The sequence below is a fragment of the Dipodomys merriami genome, unplaced genomic scaffold (genome assembly GCF_024711535.1).
Source record: "Dipodomys merriami isolate MVZ:Mamm:240054 unplaced genomic scaffold, mDipMer1.0.p SCAF_84, whole genome shotgun sequence".
In the NCBI taxonomy this organism is placed as follows: Eukaryota; Metazoa; Chordata; class Mammalia; order Rodentia; family Heteromyidae; genus Dipodomys; species Dipodomys merriami.
Window position 1 is genome coordinate 4,483,264 of NW_027206446.1, and position 22,704 is coordinate 4,505,967.

At 46.0% G+C, this 22,704-nt stretch overlaps 2 protein-coding genes across 2 annotated transcripts; one reads left to right on the plus strand and one right to left on the minus strand.

The window, feature by feature from the left end:
* Positions 1 to 3,719: 3,719 nt before the first annotated feature.
* Positions 3,720 to 5,201, plus strand: LOC138820041 (PRAME family member 8-like). The gene has a single exon (XM_070011682.1). It carries the CDS (start codon positions 3,720 to 3,722, stop codon positions 5,199 to 5,201), a length of 1,482 nt encoding a protein of 493 aa, XP_069867783.1.
* A 10,906-nt stretch (positions 5,202 to 16,107) lies between these two features.
* On the minus strand, positions 16,108 to 17,034 carry LOC138820042 (vomeronasal type-2 receptor 116-like). The gene has a single exon (XM_070011683.1). It carries the CDS (start codon positions 17,032 to 17,034, stop codon positions 16,108 to 16,110), a length of 927 nt encoding a protein of 308 aa, XP_069867784.1.
* Positions 17,035 to 22,704: the final 5,670 nt, after the last annotated feature.

Consider the following 22,704-nt stretch of genomic DNA (forward strand, 5'->3'; position numbering starts at 1 on the left):
CTCAAATAGTAGAGTCCTGGCTTGGCGTGGAAAGCTAATGGACAGCTCCCAGGACCTGAGTTCAAGCACCACAGCTAGATAATATATAATAAAATAAACAGGACAAAACCCATGACCAACATCAAACATACATAGATAAAGTTTTGGAGAAAAAGTTCAGAAAAAAATTCAAAACCAACTGCCAAATACATCCCACGAAAGCAAGAAAACTCTTTCTGCTTCACCAAAATATTTGGAATGACAAATCTCAGTACAAAGCCAGTTCAGATTTGATCAAAGACACCCTTAGAATACAAGTCACACTTCATTTTCTCTTCTATAAGTAATATTCACCTTCTGCACACACACACACACACACACACACACACACACACACAGAGGTTCACACTGGGATTCTTTAACTCCTGCTTTCAACTCTACTACTCAACAGGCTGAGACCATAGGATGGCAGTTCACAACCAGGCTGGCAGGAAATTTGTGAGACTTTTTTAATTTTTTTACTGTGAAGTTGATGGATGGAGGGATTATAATTTCACCATTCATGCAGAAAAGTCTGTGAAACTCTTTATCTCCACTGAAGTACCAAAAACCTAAAAGTGGAGTTGTTGCACATATCTTAAATGACTAGCATTGGGAGAAAGAAAGCTAAGGGACTGACAACTCAATAGCTAGTCGCTGTACAGTGATGATTGAAGGGCGCATCTTGGTGATCACCCTGGACCTGACCATCAAAGATGGTGCCCAAGATGATATCCAAGCCTACCTGCTCCAGTGGGCCAGGGAGAAGCAAGAACAAGTTCAGCTGTGCCCAAGGAAGCTGCGGATAGTATGACTCCAACTCTGAAATCCAGAAGGCTCTGCTTGTGGTCAGGCTCACTTCATCCAGGAACTAGTGGTGACTGAATTCTGGCATCCAGGATCCATGAAAAATTTGCTTCTTACCTTGGCCAGATGAAGAATCTTCACTTTCTCAACTTCTTTAAGATTGGTGACAACTTCTACACTTCCAGTCCCATGAATTAGTGATATTAGTACAAATTCAGGCCATGTACTGTGGCAGCTGCAGCCTCTCCAGGGGTTTCATGTGTATGATGTCATCTTTGATCGAAATCTGCCAGCCATCCTCAGTAGCCTGAGGCTTGTGTTCATGTCTCTGAGTTCATGTCCACTGGAGGAAGCTGACCTTTCATCTCTGTCTCAGTGTCCCTGCACAAGCCAACTCTAGCACCTGTATCTGAGGGAATTTTCCACGGACTTCTTCAGTCCTGAACCCCTGTGAGCCCTGCTGGAGCAAGTAGCTGGCTCCCTGGAAACCCTGGCTCTGGAGCACTGTTATATCACTGATGACAGGCTCTCTGTCATCCCGCCCACCCTGGGCCAGTGCTTCCTACTCAGTTTCTTCAGTTTCTATGGAAACCCCATCTCCATGGCCACCCTGCAGTACCTCTTGAGCCATACAGCCAGGCTGGGCCTATACTGCCTCTCTGGAGAGGAATATGGATCCTGACAGTTTAGCTCAGTTTCAGGCTGGCTTGGCACAGGCATGGTGAGACAGTGGGGCAACCCAGAAGGCCCAGATCTGTACCAATTTCTGTCATTGCCAGAATAAGTGCCAGTTCTATAGCATGGGGCCTGATGTTCCTGGCTGGTCACAGAGGAGGTCTTTCTGCCCTTTCTGCTCTGCCTGTGTAGGAGGGGGCCTCTCTCCTGGACTCTCTTCTCAGAATCAGAAATGAAAGCTATGACACAAGAGCATTCTCTAAGGGACCCAAACCGAAACATTCAGTGTGGTTGGAAGAGCAGGGTGTCTTGTCCCGAACTTTTCAGTTCAATCATAGCTCTGGAGCCCTAGGAGTTTCTGACTACTTTTGGGGTACATGTGTCCTGCTCACATATCATCAGGAATTTGGAGTCAAATCAAGTTGGAAAGAACTGGAATACAATCTTTCCCCCCCCCTTTTTTGTGTGTGTGCATCATGGGTCTTGAACTCTGGGCCTGGGCACAGTCCCTCAGCTCTTCAGCTCAAGGCTAGCGTTCTACCACTTGAGCCGCTGTGCCACTTCTGGTTTTCTGAGTGGTTTACTGGAGATCAGAGTCTCATGGACTTTCCTGCCCTGGTGGCTTTGAACCACAATCCTCAGATCTCAGCCTCCTGAGTAGTAAGAATGACAGGTGTGAGCCACCGGTGCCCAGCTTCAATCTTGTTTGTTTGTGTTTGTTTTTTTTTTTGGTTGTTTTGTTGTTTGACAGTCCTGTGTTTTTGGGGAGGTAGTATCTGTTTGATGAAAATGGATGCTCTGGCATTTGGTGTATAGATATTTAGAATTGTTATGTCCTCCTGTAGGAAAGATCTCCTCTCAGTAATTTTAATTTGAGGTCTGTTTTATCTGCCATTGGTTTTGTTGTTCTGGCCCGTTTATGGGGCTCTTTGCTTGATAGATTTTTTGGGGGGAGGTGGGTCGTGGGGCTTGAACTCTGGGCCTGGGCGCTGTCCTTCAGCTCTTCAGCTCAAGGCGAGTGCTGTACCACTTGAGCTACAGTGCCACTTCCGGTTTTCTGGTGGTTTATTGGAGATAGGAGTCTTATGGTCTCTCCTGCCCGGGCTGGCTTTGAACCGCGATCCTCAGATCTCAGCCTCCTGAGTAGCTAGGATTACAGGCGTGAGCCACCAGCGCCCGGCTGCTTGATAGATTTTTATTCCAGCCTTTCGCATTCAGAATCTGTTTGATTCTTTGGGCAATGTGTGCCTGTTGGTAACAGAAGATAAATGGGTCTTGCTGTCTGATCCACCTAGTCAATCTATGTCATTTAGTTGATAAAGTCCATGAATATGAATAGTTAGGATTGAGAAGTGTTTGGTAATTTCTGCCATTTATCCATGTTTTGGGGGGCCATGACTTGTCTTTTTATACTATGGTTCTCTGTTAAACAGGGATTTCTCTGCCAGAAGACTATTGTTTCCAATCAACTGCTTAGAAAAGGGAGAAGTACTGTTATGACTCAAGTGGTAAAGCACTACATTTGACAAAGAAAAGATAAGGAACAACACCCATGCTCAGAGTTAAAGTTCTAGAATGGGTACAAAAAGAAACATGAGAGGAAGGAAAGAGAAGAGGAAGGAAGCAAGGAAGGTAGGAAGTGAAGGAAGAGGGAAAGAAATCCAGAGAACAATTTCCTGATGTCTTGTGGGTGTTATAACTTCGGGTGACTTCTCTCCTTGCATGCTTTGTAGCTCAGGGCCGTGCAACATCTGTGGGAAAGTCTGAAGGGATTAAAGTATAAGAGTGGGAAGTCATTTTGGTAAAGTGTGATTTACATTTCTTTTTTTTTAATTTTATTTTATTTTATTTGTGAACATACTGTACAGAGGAGTTACAATTACATGGGCAGGATAATGCGTACATTTCTTGTGATTTACATTTCAAAGAAAAGCTAGGCTGTGTGGGACAGGCCTTTAATCCTATCATTTTTTGGTTAAACCAGTGTTTGAATTGATCTCAAGTGAAACACCCAACCAAGGTGTGCTGGGTGTGACTCAGAAATCCCATCAGAAGCTGCTCTCTGATTGGCAGATATGGAATGGGGAGGGGAAGGGGTTGGGCTTTAAAGATGCCTAGGGATGGAGAACAGAAGCAGAGTTCTGAATCCTGCAGTCAGTGCCTCAACTTGCTGTGATTCAGAGAGCCCTGCACACCTGGTCCAATTCTGGTCCATCAAGATGAGCACTGGAGCCCCTCCCTCGCTCCAGCATCTGGCCATGCAGAGTCTGCTGAGCGACCAGGCCCTGGCCATCTCTGCCCTGGAAGATCTGCCTCTGCTGCTGTTCCCTTCGCTCTTCATAGAGGTCTATGCCCAGGGCCCCACAGAGGTGCTGAAGGCCCTGGTGCAGGCCTGGCCCTTCTCCTGCCTCCCCCTGGGGGACCTGGCAGAGTCTCCAGACCTGGAAACCTTCAACGCTGTCCTGAATGGGCTCCATCTGCTACTGGCCAAGAAGGAGCGCCCCAGTCAGTGGAAACTGCAAGTCCTTGACCTGCGGAAGGAGCACCCCAACATCTGGATACAGGGCTACCCCTCCATGGCCCGACTATCTTGTCCGGATGTCCTCACTGACAAGCCAAGAGAGAGCCACTGCTCAGGGATGACTGAAAAGCCTCCCTTGACCATAGCCATGGACCTGACCATCAAAGATGGCGCCCAGGACGCTCTCCAAGCCCACCTGCTCCAGTGGGCTAGGGAGAGGAGAGAACAAGTCCAGCTCTACTCCAGGAAGCTGCAGATTCTGTCTGACTCCTTCTCTGAAATCCAGAAGGCTCTGCTTGTGGTGAGGCTGGACTCCATCCAGGAACTTGTGGTGAGTGAATTCGGGCATCCAGGAATTATGAAAGAACTTGCTCCTTACTTGGGTCGAATGAAGAACCTTCACATTCTCAACTTCTACAACATGGGTGGCGACTTCTACAGTCACCCTCACAAGAATTTATGGTATCCCTGGATGATAGGGGAGCATCTAGGGCAGCTGCAGCATCTCCAGGAGCTTCATGTGCATCACATTATCTTGCTTAATGCAAATATACCCGCCATCATCAGGAGCCTGCCGCCTTTGAAGACCTTGTCTCTGAGTTCATGTCTGCTGAAGGAAGCTGACCTGAGCTTTCTGTCCCAGTGTCCCTGCTCCAGGCAGCTCAAGCACCTGCGTCTGAGGAGATTGCCCATGGAGTCATTCAGTTCTGAGCCCCTGAAAGCCTTGTTGGGTAGAGTGGTGGGAACCCTGGAGACCCTGGCCCTGGAAGACTGTGCCATCAATGACGCCCAGCTCTCAGCCATCTTGCCCATCCTGAGCCAATGCTCTCAGCTTAGCCTCTTCAGTTTCTATGGAAATCACATCTCCATGGCCACCCTGCAGAACCTCCTGAGCCACATGGCCAGGCTGGGCCATTTGAGACGAGGGCTCTATCCTGCCCCTCTGGAGAGCTACCGCCCACAAGAGTGGAGGCAAAGGTACATTGACCATGAGAGATTTGCCAATGTTCGGGCTGGCTTGGCACAGGTATTAAGAGATATCGGGACAAACCAGAAGGTCCAGATCTGTACACGTTTCTGTCATCACCGAAACAAGTGCCAGTCCTACAGCATGGCACCTGATGGTTCCTGGGTGGTCACAGAGGAAGATCTTCCTGGGCTTTCTGCTCTGCCTGTGTAGTTTGGCCATCTCTCCTGGAATTTCTTCTCAGCATCAGAAATGAAAGACTGGACAGTAGTGCATTCTCCAGGCCTAGCAAACTCCAAAGTTCAATGTGGTTGGAAGACACAGGGCATCTGGTCCTTAGTTTTTCAGGTCAAACATAACTCTGAAGCCCCAGGAGTTTAAGAGTGCTTTTGGGTCCATGTGCCCTGTACACACATTCTCAGAAATTTGGAGTATATTAGGCCTGGAAAGAACTGAAACAAGATCTTGCTGTGGGCCAATCTAAGCTGTGAGAACATCATTTATTATCTATAAATTTCTGTATCAATCAATCATAAATAAAAAGAAAAGAAAAACATGAGTAAAAAGATATCATTTCTCAGCACCAAAAAAATGAGTGTATTGATTCCACCTAGAAGCATAGCTGCTCAGGACATCTGAGATCCGAGGATCACAGTTCAAAGCCAGCTTGGGTAGGAAAGTCCTTGAGATTCTCATCTCTAGTGAATCTCCAAAAAAGCCACAAGTGGAGCTGTGGCTCAACTAGTAGAGTGCTGGCATTGAGCACTGTGCCAACATTGGCACAAACAAACAAACTTATGACATGGGTCAATCATAGATCAAATTCTGGGGATTAAGTTTGAGGAAAAATTGAACATCAAATGCCAAATGACATTCTATAAATCAAGAGAACTCTTTCTAATTCTCCAACATATTTGAGGATAAGAATTTTCAATAGATAAATCTGTATTGGTTGAGATTTGATCAAATGTGCCTTCATAATGCAAACCACAGTTCTTTTGCACTTCTTTTTTTTTTAATTTTTTTTATTGTAGAGATACTATACAGAGGGTTACAGTTACATGAGTGAGGTAATGAGTACACTTCCACTTCCTCTTGAACATTGTTACCCCCTCCATTGTTTTCCCCCTACCATCCCCTCCCTCCCTCCCTTCCCCAAGGTTCTTTTTTTTTTGATCGTGCTTAAGTGATTACTTAATTTCCGGAAATTCACAGTATTGTGGAATAATGATGCTCATTTAAAGTCACAAGTTCATTCTAACTTTCCTGGAGCAAATTGTCTATCACAGTCTGTAATATATAACGGTGCTCATATGTTATATACCATATATGTGATCAGCAGCATGGGGATATTTAGTAGTGGTTCAACCAGATGAGTGGGAGTTCTTTGTTTCTTAAGTCCTGTTAGTTTTGTCATATCACCTAACATTTTGGATTCATCATCCACTTATCAGGGAGACCATGTACTGTTTGTCTCTTCGTTCTTGGCTTACCTCGCTCAACATGATTCCTTCTAGCTCCATCCATTTCCCTGCAAATGCCATTATTTTGTCATTTCTAATGGCTGCATAATATTCCATTGTGTATAGATACCACAATTTTTGGATCCATTCATCTGTGGTGGGGCATCTAGGTTGTTTCCATATCCTAGCTATTGCGAACAGTGCTGCAATAAACATGGAGGTGCACGTGTCCTTGTATATTGGTTCCTGTTGTTCAGGGTAGATGCCTAGAAGTGGTATGACTGGGTCGTAAGGGAGGTCAATCTTTAGCTTTCTAAGGACCCTCCAGACTGCTTTCCAAAGTGGTTGTATGAGTGTACATTCCCACCAGCAGTGTAATAGCGTTCCTCGTTCTCCACATCCCCTCCAGCATTTGTCGTTGGCTGATTTGTGGATGTGGGACATTCTGACTGGGGTAAGGTGGTATCTCAGGGTTGTCTTTATTTGCATTTCCTTCACCACCAGGGATGATGAACATTTCCTCATGTGTTTCTTTGCCATTTTTATTTCTTCATTTGAGAAGTCCCTCTTTAGTTCCCTTGCCCATTTAGTAATTGGTGTGTTGGGTTTGGGAGGGATTAGTTTCTTGAGTTCCCTGTATATACAGGATGTTAACCCCTTGTCTGATATATTGCTGGTAAATATTTTTTCCCAATTAGTTGGTTGTCTTTCTAGCTTGGTTGCGATAGCTTTATCTGTGCAGAAGCTTTTATTTTAAGGTAGTCCCATTTGTCGAGTCTCTCTCCAATTTGTTGTGACCCTGGGACTCTGTTCAGGAAGTTCCTTCCTGTGCCTATTAGTTCAAGTGTCTCTCCTACTCTGTCCTGCAGTAGTTTCAGAGATTCAGGTTTAATGTTAAGGTCTTTAATCCATTTTGAGTTGATGTTGGTGCATGGTGATAGGCTGGGGTCCACTTTTAGTTTTCTGCATGTGGCTGCCCAGTTTTCCCAGCACCAGCGGTTGAAGAGGCTGTGTTTCTTCCATTGTATGTCTTTGGCTCCTTTGTCGAATATCAGCTGGCTGTAGGCCTGTGGATTTATTTCTGGATCTTCTATTCTGTTCCATTGGTCTTCGGGTCTGTTTTTGTGCCAGTACCATGCTGTCTTTGTTATTATAGCTCTGTAGTAGAGTTTGAAGTTCGGCATGGATAGCCCTCCCATATTGTCTTTATCCCCTAGAATTGTTTTGGCTATTCTAGGTCTTTTGTTGTTCCATATGAATTTTTGGACTGTTTTCTGTATTTCAGTGATGTACGTCATTGGGATTTTAATAGGAATTGCATTGAATTTGTATATTAGTTTTGGAAGTATTACCATCTTTACTATATTAAGTCGGCCTATCCAGGAGCATGGGAGGTCTTTCCATTTCCTAGTGTCTTCTGCAATTTCTTTCTTTAACTTTTTATAGTTCTCATTAAATAGTTCTTTTACATCTTTGGTTAGGTTAATTCCTAAATATTTTATTTTTCGGGAGGTTATTGTGAATGGGGTTGCTCCCTTTATTGCCCTCTCTTCCTGTACATTATCAGTGTATAGGAAGGCAACTGATTTTTGTGGGTTTATTTTGTATCCTGCTATTTTGCCAAAGTGATTTATGATTTCTAAGAGTTTGGGGATGGAGTTTTTGGGATCGTGGAGGTATAGTATCATGTCGTCTGCAAAAAGGGATAGTTTAACTTCTTCTTTTCCTATGCGGATCCCTTTAATGTCTTTTTCTTGCCTTATTGCCCTGGCTAAGGGTTCTAGGACTATATTGAAGAGGAGTGGAGACAGTGGGCATCCTTGCCTTGTTCCTGATTTTAGGAGAATTGGTTGTAGCTTTTCCCCATTAAGTATAATATTGGCTATTGGTCTGTCATAAATGGCTTTTATTGTTTTTAGAAATGTTCCTTCTATTCCTATTTTCTCCAGAGCTTTTAGCATGAATGAATGTTGAATTTTGTCAAAGGCCTTTTCTGCATCTGTAGCGATAATCATGTGATTCTTGACCTTGGCTCTGTTGATATGTTGGATTACATTTATTGACTTACGTATGTTAAACCATCCCTGTGTCTCTGGGATGAAGCCTACCTGGTCATAGTGAATTATTTTTTTTTATGTGTTTCTGGATTCTGTTAGCTAGAATCTTGTTAAGGATCTTTGCATCTGTGTTCATCAAGGAGATTGGCCTGTAATTCTCGTTTTTGGTTGGGTCTTTGCCTGTATTTTGCACTTCTAAGAAAAAATTCACTTTATACCCACAGAGGAACACACATGTACATGCGTGTAATGATAGTAATCCTATTCAGGAGTCTGATATCTTAGGGTTTCAGGTAGAAGCCAGCCAAGCAGGAATATATTTGAGAGTACTGTCTCCAAGAAACTCCTCACAAAATATTCTAGGATTCCTAGAATTGAAGGCACTCAAAAAGTTTGAGATCTGACGGTCACAGGTAAAACCCATTCTGGGACAAAAATCGGTGAGAGCTTTTTACCAATTGGGTGATTAGTGTTGTGGCTCAATTGGTAGAGCACTGGCCTTGACATAAAGCAACTTGGAATACTCCCAAGGCCCTGAGTGCAAGTCCAAGTTCAGCACACAATAAAAAAAGAAAGGAAGAGAAGAAGGCAGCCAGGCAGAAGAGAAGGCAGTGACTGAGGGAGAGAGGACAAAGTAAGGAAAGAAGGGAAGAAGGAAGAAAGGTATGAAGGAATCAAGGAGGGAAGGAATGAAGGAAGAAAGGAAGGTAAGAGGGAAGGGAGTGAAGGGAAGGAGGGAATGCAGGCAGGAGGGACGGAAGGAAGGTGGGAGGGAAGGAGAAAAGCTAAGAAGGAATGGAGTGAAGGAAAGTTGGGTGTGAAGGAAGGAGAGAGGGAGGGAAAGAACTGCAGAGATAGAATTTCCAGGTATCTTGTTGGAAGCTGTAAGTTGGGCTGGATGTTCTTTTCAGGTTCTTTGCAGGCTCAGGGCAGGGGGACATCTGTAGGAATGTCTTGAGGAATTAGGTGGGAAATCTTTTGTGTTCAGTTTATTTTATACATTTGCAAAAGAAGCTGGGCTGTGTTGTTGAGTTTTTATGGGTGCTTGTGTTCTGTGCACACACCATCAGGAATCAGGAGAAATTCAGCTAAAGAATTGGAACATGATCTTGTTTTCCTAAATGATTATGTGTAAACCCTCTAAACCTGGGGCAGCCCAGCACTCTATACTATTTAATGTATAATGAGCCAATCAATTTATTTTAAAGTAAAAGAAAGGAAAATAGGAAGTAGAAAGACACCATAGAATGAGAGTATTATCCGCCCCCCCCCCCCAAATTCTAGCTACTTAGCAAGTCTGAGATCTGAGGATTACAATTCAAAACCAGCTAGGGCAGGAAAGGCCTCTAGATGCTCATCTGAGGTGAACCTCCAAAAAAGCCAGAAGTGGGGCTGTGGCTCAGGTAAGAGTGCTGGCTTTAAGCAGGACAGCACAGGGACAGTACCCAGGCCCTGAGTTCAAGCCCCACAGGTGGAACAACAAAATGTAACAAAAGAAAAATTCAAAAAAATTCCATGACCAACCTCAAACATACATAAAACAAATTTTGTAGAAAAGCTAGGGAAGAAATTCAAAACCAAATGCAAAAGACATTCCATGAAAGCAAGAGAACTCTTCCTGCTTCTCTCACATACTTGGGATGACAAATGTCAATATCTAATACCAGTTCAGATTTCATGAAAGGCACCTTGAAAATGCAGGCCACAATTCATTTGTTCTTCTATAAGAAATATTCACTTCCTGATCATCCAGTCACTCTAAAAGAAAGAAAGATAAAAAGAAGGATCACATTGAGATCTGGTGGATCCTGCCTGTAATTGTACTATTCAACAGGCTGAGATAAGAGGACGGCAGTTCCATGCCAGTCTAGCAGGAAAGTCTGGGAGACTCGTTCTTTTAATATTTTAAAATTTTATTGTGAAGGTGATGTACAGAGGGATTACATTTCCATGATTCGGAAAATAAGTACATTTCCTTTTACACAGTGTCACCCTCTTCTACATTCCCTTCCAATACCCCCTTCCCACTTTCATCACCCCTAAGGTGTAAAGTTCATTTCCAACAGAGTGTGTGATTAATATCACTGATGAATCAGGACACCCTTTGTCAAACTGTTTCTCCACTTCTTCTCTTCCCCAAATCAGAAAAATATAAATAAGACAAAGGGTACAGAATAAAAAAAGTGACAAAAGGGAATAAATGAAAGGGGGTGGGGAACTACAAATGGTACATTCCATTTCTTGCAGTTCCTTTCAATAAGCACATTGGTTTTTTTTCCATTGTTGTACTTGAACTCAAGGACCTGGCCGTGTCCCTGAGCTCTTTTTGCTCAAGGCTAGCTCTTTATCACTTTGAGCCACGGCACCACTTCTTGTTTTTGAGTGGTTAATTGGGGATTAGAGTCTCATGGGGACGTTTCTGCCCAGGCTGGCTGGGTTGGAACCTGATTCTCAGATCTCAGCCACCTAAGTAGCTAGGATTACTGTAATGTGCCACCATCAACCACCTCAACAAGTGTCATTGTGTAGTAATACACCCAAAGGTATTGAGCCCTGTGATCCTTGCCCAAGGATATCCTTCCTAGAAATCTAGAAACCTTCCATGCTGTCCTGGATGGACTCCATCTGCTACTTGCCAAGAAGGAGCCTCCTAGTCAGTGGAAACTGCAAGTACTCAAGAGATCTGGACAAAGGGATATCTCTCCTTGGCCCAAAGTTCTTCTCGAGAGGTCCTCATTGATAATCCCACAGAGAGTTGTGGTTGAGCAATGATGAACAGCCCTTGAGGATCACCATGATCCTGATCATCAAAGATGGTACCCAGGATGATCAGCATGCCTATGTGCTCCCATGTGTCAGCCAGAAAGAGGAAACAATGAGTTTAGTTGTGCTTAAGGAAGCTCCAGATTCGCTGTGGCTCCATCTCTGAAATCCAGCAGACTCTGCTTGTGAGACAGACCTCCATCCAGGAACTAGGGGTGAGTGAATTTTGGTACCCACAAACTATGGGAAAACTTACCCTTTACCTGGGGCAGATGAAGAACCTCCGCATCCTTAACTTCTCTAAGATAGGTGGCTACTTCAACATATTTAGTCCCAAGAATTTCTCATATTCCTGGAAATTTGGGGCATATCTGGAGCACCTGCAACATCTCCAGGAACTTCATGTGTATGATATGATCTTCCCTGATGAAAACTTGCCCTCCATCCTCAAGAGCCTGAAGCTGTTGAAGACCTTGTCTCTGAGTTCATGTCCACTAAAGGAAGCCAACATTTGGTTCCTGTCCCAATGCTCAAGCACCTGTTTAAGGAGTTTATACATGAACATACTTGTTCTTGAGCCTCTGCAAGCCATCCTGAATTAAGTAGCCAGCTGGCACCCTTGCAATCCTGGACTGTGCCACCACTGATGCCCATCTCTCAGCCATCCTGCCAGCCTGAGCCAGTGCTCCCAGCTCAGATTCTTCCATTTTGACAGAAACCCCATCTCTGTCTGCCCTGCAGAGCCTCCTGAGCCACATGGCCAGGCTGGGCCATTTGAGATGGGGACTCTATCCTGCCCCTCTGGGGAGCTACCTTAGAGGTAGCCCAAGGTTTGGGCTGGCTTGGCACAGGCATTGAGAGACATGGAGATAACCCAGAAGGTCCAGATCTGTATCACTTTCTGTCATTACCAGAACAACTACCGATCACAGGCTGGAACCAGATGGTTCTTGTGTGGTCACAGAAAAGGATCTTGCTGGCCTCTCTGCTCTGCCTATGTTGTATGGTGGCTCTCTCCTGCAATCTCTTCTCAATAGCAGAAATGAAAGCAGGGACAGAAATGCATTCTCCAGGGGGCAAAACCTCCAAACATCAGGGTTCATGGAAGAGATAGGCGGTTTAGTCCTTAGCTCTGGAGATCCAGGAGTTGCTGAGTGCTTGGGGGCGGGGGGTTTACATAGGTCTTGTGCACACAACATCAGGAGTCTGGAGTGAATTCAGCCTGGAGTGATCTGGACAACAATCTTGTTTTTCTTCTTTCATTTTTGGCAGTTGTGGGGCTTGAACTCTGGGCCTGGGCACTGTCCCTCAGCTGTTTAGCTCAAGGCAAGCACTCTACCACTTGAGCCACAGCATCACTTCCGGTTTTTTGGTGGTTTATTGGAGATAAGAGTCTCATGGACTTTCCTGCTCAAGCTGGCTTTGAACCGTGATCCTCAGATCTCAGCCTGAGTAGGTAGGATTACAAATGTGAGCCACTTGCACCCAGTTACTATCTTGTTTGTCTTAATGGTTGTAAACAAAAGTCTGTATTGTGGGACTATCCCACAGTAATGGAATGGAAAAGCATGAGTAGAAAGATACCATTTTTGGCATTAAAGAATGAGAGTATTGTTCATGGCAAGAATCCTACATACTCAGCAAAGCTGAAAACTAAGGATCACAGTTCAAAGCCAGCCTGGCAGGAGAGCCCTTGAAACTCCAAATAACCCTGAAGTGGAATTGTGGCTCAGGTAGTAGACCAAGATCAAACATACATAAATCATATTCTGGGGGAATATAAGGGGGGAAATTTCAACACCAAATACCAAATGGCCTCCACTGAGGGCTAGAGAACCATTTCTATGTCTCTCACATCTTTGCGGTAAGGATTCTCAGTAGTTCAACCACAGTGGTTGAGATTTGATTAAACTTGCTTTAAGAATGCAGGCCATACTTTATTTGCTCTACTAGAAATATTCACTTCCTGGCCACCCATGCATACCAAAAAAAAAAAAAGAAAAGAAAGAAAGAAAGAAAGTAAGCTTCACACTGGGATCCTGCAATCCTGTTGGTCAATCTACTAGTCAAAGGCTGAGATCAAAGGATGGAAGTTAGAAGCCAGTCTAGCAAGAAATCTGTGAGTCTTTTATATTTTTAATTTTTTTTCTTAAGGTGATGTACAGAGGGACTACAGTTTCATGACTCAGGTAATGACTACATTTCTGTTTGCACTCTGTCACCCTATCCTTCATTTCCTTCGAAATAAGTCTCCTTAAAGCCAGAAAACTATTACTTCTCCCAGATATTTGGGGATGAGAATTTTCATTAATTAAAGCTGTTGTGGTTGAGATTTGATCAAATATGTGTTCAAAATGCCAATTATGTTCCTATGTATTACTATAAGTAATATTTACTTTCTGCCCACCTGGGTACACACACACACAAAATCCAAAACAAAAAGCAGGAAAGAAATATATCTGCTACTAGTGTCTCATGCCTGTAATTCTACTCAGGAGGCTGCAATCTGAGGCTGTCAGTTAGAAGCCAACCAGGCAGGAATGTATCTGAGAATATTATCTCCAAGAAACTCCTCTCAAAAAATTCTAGGATTCCTAGAATCCTAGATACTTAGGAATTCTGAGATCTGAGGGTCATAGTTCAAACGCAAACCAAGTCAAATATCAGTGAACCTTTTAAAAATAATTTTTCATTGAGATTAATTACATACATTTCACAAATTTCACTTAAAGTCACAAGCACATTTTAAACTTCACAAGACAAATTTTCATGATCATGGTCTATAATGTTTGTGAATTCTATAAGCTTTGAGAATACAACTATTTCTTCCACCTCAGGTGATATGCACATTTCTTTGCTTTTGCTTAGTGTAAGCTATTCCCTCTTTCCCTCTCATTCCCTCCCTCCCATTGCTGCCCTTGAGTTGCTTAGCTCATTTTCATCTATGTCCAGTGCAGTTGATGGGCCCCTATCTTCTATATTTCTGTGCCTCCCACCTACCTTCCCTCAGTTGTGCGCACGCACACACACACACCATATATGTGGTCAAGAACATGGAGTCATTTTGAGATGATATGACAAATTGCATGGGGGTCCTTTGTTTCTTCAGTCTTGTCTACTTTGTGGAATCGACTTGCATTTTGTATTTAACATCCACATATCAGGGAGACCATTTGTCTCTCTGTTCTATCCATTTCCCCATGAATGCCATTATTTTGTCCTTTCTAATGGCCGCATAATATTCCATTGTATATAGGTACCACAGTGTTTGGATCCATTCATCTGGAGTGGGGCATCTGGGTCGTTTCCATGTCTTGGCTATTGTGAATAGTGCTGCAATAAATATAGAGGTGCATGTGTCCTTGTTTCTTGGTTCCTGTTCTCAAGGTAGATGCCTATGGCTGGATCACAGGGGAGGTCTATATTTAGCTTTCTGAGGTACCCTCCAGACTGCTTTCCAAACTGGCTGTCCCACCAGCAATGAACTCATCCCCTCCAGTATTTGTCATTGATTGAATTTAGGATATAGGTTATTTTGAGTTGGGTAAGGTGGTATCACAGGTTGTATTTATTTGAGTTTCCTTCATAGCTAGGGATGATGAACATTTCCTCATGTGTTTCTTTGCCATTTTTATCTGTTCTTCTGAGAAGTCTCTCTTTAGCTCCTTTGCCTATTTAATGATTGGTTTAATAGATTTGGGAGGGATTAGTTTCTGGAGTTGTCTGTCTATAATGGATATTAGACCCTTATCTGATATATTGTTGGTAAATATATTTTCTCAATTAGTTGGTTGTCTTTCTACTTTGGTAGCTATGTCTTTAGCTGTGCAGAAACTTTTTATTTTAAGGTAGTCCCATTTGTCGAATCTCTCTCCAATTTATGATGACCCTGGGACTCTATTCAGGAAATTCCTGCCTGTGCAGTAGTTTCAGAGTTTCCGGTTTGATGTTAAGGTCTTTAATGCATTTTGAGTTGATGTTAATGCATGGTGACAGGCTGGGGTCCACTTTTAGTTTTTGCCTTACTTTCCCTAGGCCATCCTGCATATCACACAGCTACATACAGATACTCTGGTTACATATAACCAGCTAATTGTACTATTCTTCAAGTCTGAAGGCCTATTATAAAAAGATTTGGCAAAAATAGACTAGAAAATACTCCAAAACGCAAATGTGTAAGTAGAAATACACTAGTAGCTAACAAAACTTGGTATCGTCAACATATTTATTCAAGACAGAACTTTTTATTGTTGTTGTTAGTCGTGGGGCTTGAACTCTGTGCCTGGGTGCTGGTCCTGAGCTCTTCAGCTCAAGGCGAGCACTCAACCACTTGAACCACAGCACCACTTCTGGTTTTCTCGTAGTTAACTGGAGATAGGAGTCTCAAAGAGTTTCCTGCCCAGGCTGGCTTTGAACCATGATCCTAAGATCTCAGCCTCCTGAGTATCAGGGATAACAGGTATGAATCACTGACTCCAGGCAAGACAGAACTTTTTAAGGGAGAAAAATGTCAGTGAGTTCGAGAACTCAGCACTACTAAGGCTTAGACAGGAATTTGATCAGGATAACGTTTAGGAAAAAATAACAGAGAGCAAAGGGGAAGACAAAAGAAGACAAGACAGATGCATGGAAGGGATTGGCAGGATTAGACATAGTTTAAATTAGAGGCACAGCTACTACCTAAAATACAATGCAAACTTACAGGAATGTGGGTTACAATTTGTAGTGACTACAGCACAACTGGAGAAAAGAAGTTCAAAGATATCCCATAGTATAAACACCTGTCTGGAGCAACAGAACAGATTTGTCTAAGACCCTTCATTAATTTTAGGTAGCCTATGTTTTTAAGCCTATGTTTCTCCCAGAATGGGGTCTATCCCTGAGTCTATGCAGAGAATTTCTCTCCGACCTTAACAGGATGACATAGCACTTAGGGGCAAAGATGCAGCCCAGGAGGCCCGCACTGGAGACCAGGATGGAGAAGACCTCGATGGCCACCATGGCCTTCACCTTGGCACTGTGGTGGACAGGCAGGAAGCTGAGCCACACACTGCAGAACAGCAGCATGCTGAAGCTGAGGAACTTGGCCTCATTGAAGGTGTCAGGCAGGTTCCTGGCCAGGAAAGCCACCGTGAAGCTGGCCAGGGCCAGGCCGCCCAGGTATCCCAGCACACAGTAGAAGGCGGTGAGGGAGCCCTTGTTGCACAGGATGATGACGTGGCCATATTCAGAGTGTGCATCTGTGTCCACAAATGGAGGAGAGGTCCCCAGCCAGAGGCCACAGAGAGTCTCCTGGACGAGGGTGCAGATGGGGATGAGGAGGTTCGGAGCCTGGGACACCAGCCACTGCCAGGTGCTTCTGCCTGGAGCCGTGAGCGTGAAGGCCAGAACCACATTGAGGGTCTTGGCCAGGACCTTGGACACAACCACGGTGAAGACCACTGCGAATGTGCTGTGCTGCAGGATGCAGGTGGCTGTGTGGGGACGGCCCAGGAAGAGCAAGGAGCAGAGGAAGCAGCAGGTGAGGGAGATGAGCAGGAGGTAGCTGAGGGCCCGGCTAATGGCCCTGACAATGGGGGTGTCTTGGTGCTTGACAAACACCCCTAGAACAGCAGCTGTAAGTGCAGAGCAGCAGAGAGCGTTGTAGGCCAAAGCCGTGCCCAAGGGGTCTTTAAAAGCCAGGAAGCCCTCAGCTTTCAGCAGGCAGCGGCTTCTCTCAGGGTTGGCGTACTGATGATCTGCACATCTTGTGCACTGGTCCATGTCTGGTGACAATAAGGTACCATTCAGTACTTCCCTTTCTTTTTGGTCATGGGATTTGAACTCAGGGCTTGGGCCTTGTCCCTGGGCTTTTCTACTCAAGGCTAATGCCCTACCACTTCCACTTTTCTGGTGGTTCATTGGAGAGAAGAGTCTCATGGCCTTTCCCGTCTGGGTTAACACTGAACTGCAATCCTCAGATCTCAGCCTTCTGAGGAACTAGGCTGACAGGTGTGAGCCACTGGCACCCAGCCTTGTCATCTTTATACCTCACACATGACCATAACATGTATTGGTAATGTACCATTGCTTCATTTCTATTGTGCTAAGAATGTATTCTACAGGGTTTCTGGTTTTGTTTTCATGATATCATATTAACTCTCATGATTCTGCACAGATCACATTAACCACATGCGACATCGTGGTGATAGCCAACTTTCCCCATCCATCTCTGCAGGTGCTCATGGAAGGGTTTTGTAGGGTGTTGAATGCAGGTTGTCTCTCCCACTCACCTGTGAATCCGTGGGAAATGAAGAGCTCAGGGACCCTGCCACGTATCAGGCAGATAACTACTTCTTGGACCAAACCCCACCTTTCTGAGGGTCTATGTCATGGAAACCAAAGGCAGGGAGATGCATGTTCCCAAGCGGAGGAGCAGTTGCTCATGAGTAATTCACCATGCAGCGGGAGCCGGTGCTCACCCCTGTAATCCTCGCTCCTCAGGAGGCTGAGGTCGGAGGACCGTGTTTCAGATGCAGCCTGGGTAGGACAGTCTGTGAAACTCTTAGTTCTAATTAAAGCAGAAAGCCAGAAGTGGAGCTGTGGCTCAAGGGGTAGAGCTCCAGCCTCGAGCAGAAGCAGCTCCGGGACAGCGCCCGGGCCCGAGCTCAAGCCCCAGGACTGGCAGAAAAGAAGAAAATTCCCTTCAGGCTCTGTCCCTCCTTCAGGTCTGTGATGTCCGACTCCACCGCCCTGACTTTACCGAGCACAGAGCTGGCCGCCTTTCCCGCCAGCCTACCGTCAGGACGCTGACTAGAGGCAGGGCCCCGCCCCCCGGCACCGACCACGCCCCTCCACGCGGGCCCCGCCCCCGGGACCCCGCCCCAGAAGCACTGACCATGCCCCTCCATCCGGGCCCTGCCCCCGGGACCCCACCCCATGGCAAAGACTGCCACGCCGACCCCAGTAGAGTCTGCTTAGCATGGGAAACCATCTATCAGACCAAGATAGAGGCTTCAGAGACCTATCTCTGAGTTTTGGGACTTCACTGAAGTCTACCTCGGAGAATAGGGCTTCTAAGAGGCCTACTCCTGGGAAAAGGCTGGAAAAACCCCTGGGAAAAGATGTGTTTTTGTCTTTCTCATAAGAGTGCCTATCAGTCTTTCTGCTGTTCATTGTACTTACTCATTGTCAACGTTCCCTTATTCAAAGCTCTTTCTTAAGAGTGTTGATGACTCCAATATCTGATGAGTGTCTTAAAAATATGACTAACTCACCAGAGTTAAGTGCTACCCTGAAACCCCTCTTATGGAGGCTAGTAGACAAGCCATAAGCAAATATAAAAATATTGGGGGTTTCACAAAGTCACTCCAGCAGAAGGAATTGTAAGAAATTTACAAGAAGCTGTAGGCGCGGCTAGAACAGAAGGAATGTATGGCAATTGCTGAGATAACTACTTAGGAGAAAGAACTTCCTGGTACTCTCATTTACTAAGAGACTTGCTAGATCTAGGCCTCCGTGACCTTACTATTAAAGAAGGAACAGGAAAAATCTTATGGGATAATTAAGGCCTCTATAAAAATAAGGTAATGGTGAGATGGTGACAAACATCGAAACCCATTATATTTCTTAGAGATAAGCCGGAAACAAGTGCCTTTCAGGCGACCAGCTGGTGACCACTAAAAATGAAGCCCTGCAGCAAGATTGTGTAAACTTTTGCCCTTTCAGGCGACCAGCTGGTGACCATCCAAGAACGAAGCCTTGCAGCAAGATTGTGTAACCTTTTGCCCCTTTTCTTATGAAGACTTCTGTTATAAAAGTTTGTTAACCTCTGCATTAAATTGCACTCAGCACTCAGCACTCAGCATCCACTCCTAATGTGTGTGAGTTGTCTGTTTGCCATCTCCCCATCCTATTCCAGGTTCCTCCCCTAGGTATCCTCCGTCGTCCCGACAGAACCCGGTCCGCGGCAGGTGGCCCCCAAAGTGGGGCTCAGAGTGGGGCACGAAGCAGTTTCTTCAGTCAAGGAACCTTGGGAGGTAAGCATCTCTCTCTCTTTTCCTTTCACCTGGAATAGTAGTCAGAAGCTCGTTGGGGTGCTGCAGGCCCCTCAGTTGTGACTGAGAAAGATAACGAGTAAATCATGGGGAGTTCATCTTCTAAAAATAAGAATAAGTTTGTCTCTATCTTAAAACATATGCTAAAAGCACGAGGCATTAAGACCTCCACAGCAACAGTGAAAAAATTTTATAATTTTGTGTTACAAACTAATCCTTGGTTCCCGAAGGAAGGAAGCCTTTCTCTACAAGATTGGCAAAAAGTAGGACAAGGGATAAAAGAGTTCTACCAAGCTCATGGCTCAGCAGCAGTCCCTATGACAGTCTATTCGTCATGGATTCAGATAAGAGATCTTATGGAGGAAAAGGCTGAGCAAAAATGCTTAGCCGAGGAAGCAGGTCCCGCAGTCAAAGAAACCTCTGAGTTAAAGAGCTCCGATCGGTGTCAAAACTATGGCACAACGATGGAAGCTACAAACTTAGGTAACAAGGAAAAACCATGTATAGATTTAGATAAAGACGGGGACAATAATGCTGGAGAAATGAAAACGCCCGCACTTCCGCTCACAGGTTTCCGAGCAGCTATGTTAGAGGCAAAAAAGCTCGGCGATACTACGTTCACTTTCCCTATTGTTGACCTGGACCAGGGCCCACCTCAGTGGGAGCCATTATCCTTAAAATTACTAAAAGAATTACAAACAGCAGTAAAAACTATGGGTCCTTCTGCCCCTTTTACTTTAACAGTCCTTGACTCTATAGCAGCCGATTGGCTAACTCCTTATGATTGGTATCAAACTGCAAAGTCAGTGCTAACCCCGGGGCAATACATATTATGGAGAACAGAATATGAGGATCTTGTTAAAGAAGTGCAACGGCGATTATTCACAAATTCAGGCCCTAAGCCTACAGTCTCCATGTTAACTGGTCAGGAGGATTATGCAGACATTAGAAAACAACTTAAACTCTCAAAGGAGATTTTAGAAACCATCACTAAGCTTGCTATTTCGGCCTGGAAAAAGTTACCATCAGGGGAAGGAAAGACCACTGTTCTATCAGGAATTAAGCAACGGCCTGAGGAGCCATATGAGGAATTCATAGCTAGGTTGGAGGAAGCTATTACAAGAATGTTCCCTCCTTCTGAGGGAGCTCAAATCATTCTCAAACAATTGGCATGGGAGAATGCTAACACTGTGTGTCAGGAATTAATCAGGCCAGTGAGGAAAACAGGAGGCCTACAAGACTATGTTAAGGCTTGCATAGATGCTTCTCCTGCTATGATTCAGGGACTTGCGTATGCTGCTGCCATAAAAGAAACGCCTTTTCAAACAAATGTGAAAAAGGTAACCAGAGGCTCAGGATATAATCCTGAACAAAGAGTATGTCATAATTGTGGCAAACCAGGCCACGTTCAAAAGGAGTGTAGAGCTCAAAAGCAACAGAAGGGATTAGGAAAAGCACCAGACTTATGTGCTCGGTGTCAAAAAGGGTACCATTGGAAAAGTGAATGTAGATCTAAGTTCCATAAAGACGGAACTCCTCTTCAAAAGGAAACAAAAAACGGATGGAGGGGCAACCTCTCAGCCCCTCCCCAAGAGAGGAACTAAAGCAAACTATTCATGACTTGCCCAGAGCCACTCCAGGCCCCTCCACGCCCCTCCATGCCGCCCCGCCCCCGGGACCCCACCCCATGACACTGACCACGCCCCTCCTCGCGGGCCCTGCCCCCGGGACCCCACCCTGTGGCAATGACCATGCCCCTCCATGCGGGCCCGCCCCAGGACCCCGCCCCTGAGGCACTGACCACGCCTCTCCACACAGGCTCCACCCCACCGTGGCACTGACCACGCCCCTCCACACGGGCCTGGCTCGTGACCACGCCCCACGCCCCCGCCCCTGTGACACTGGCCCCGCCCCCGCGGCCCCGCCCCGGGCCAGTTCTTTCTAGAAAGCCATTGGCCCACTCCCCTGCCCGCCCGGCCAGCACCGCCCGGCCAGCAGGGAGGCCCGCTGGGTCCGCAGGGCCGACACCACGCCCAGGGCTCACCCTCTCCGCCGGCCTCGGGCCCACCGTGGGTGCCAAGGCTCCGGATGGGGGGGGCAGTCACGTGGCCGCAATTCTCACAAAACTGTGTGCACGCCTGCTTCGAAAATGGCGGCACCGGAAGCCGCTCCAGCTGCCGGCCTCTGATTGGACTGCTCAGATGAGTGACGGGCGTGCGCCCCTCCCGGAAAGACCAGGCTCCAGCCTTGGCCCTGGGGCAGCCTGCCCGTCCCCGCGGGGCCGACCCGTCCCTCCTGTGCGGGACCTGCTCCCTGCCTGGTGGCCGCACTCCCGGCCTGAGCCCGCCCGGAACCGGGGCAGGAAGTCGGGGGGAGGCGTGGCTCACGGGGTCCCAGGGAGGTTGCGCGTGTGCTGTGCGCGTGCAAGGCCGATCCCACGGGCCTGGGACTCAGGAGCCGCTGGCGGGGTGCAGGGCCCAGCGGGGTGCGGGGCGGAGGCCTTGGATGTGTTACTGCAACAAGAAGGGGCCAGCTACTCCTATGTGTGCAAATCATATCTCCTAGGAATGGCTGTAACCACAGGACAAACCCATGCCCCAGTTTCTGCGCTAATCTGCGGTCACTCCTCCCCCTGTCATACTTGTTCAGAAGGCCATGCAATCAAAGCACAATGAGCCTTTGGATTCCCTCCATCCCTTGATGTATCATTTCTTTGGCCGGGTCTCCCAGGACTGTCTTACCCCTGGTTATGGCAGCCACAGACATCTAGACATTAGATTCTCTTCTCAGATGAAGGGGACATGGCCCCTGGGGGCTCTTGGCTTAAAATCTTCATCGAATCCTAAGGTGTGAGCTCCCTGGGAAATCTTGGAAGCTTCAGGAGGAGGGAAAGTACATTCTAGAAGCAAACCTATCATGCTGCTTTTTGTCGTCATTAGTGTCTATCCTCCCCCTAAATATATAAGGAAAGGACATGAACGATGGATGGAAGGATGGATGGAAGGATGGATGGATGGTTGGATGCATGCATGTATGTATCGAATGATCTGGTGCTACTGGAGCTTGAACTCAGGGCCTCAAGCTTGCTCGGCCTTCTTGCTCAAGGCCGGCCTTTGCCACTAGAGCCACAACAAGATGGATTCTCACAGATTTTTCTGCCTGGGCTGCTTTGGCCCAGGACCCTCTATCACTACACCTCCTGAGAGGCTCCAGCAAATGGCCCCTAGATTCCAGAACATTTAAAAGCAGACCCTGAAGCACTAATTTCCTCTTTTGGTGGTTATAGATATCTCAGGCCAATAGCTGTTATTTCCCTACTAGAAATGAGGTCTTCCTCTGCACACACCCTGCCATAGTGTTATCTCACCAAAGATACGGAGCCAAGGACCAGACAACC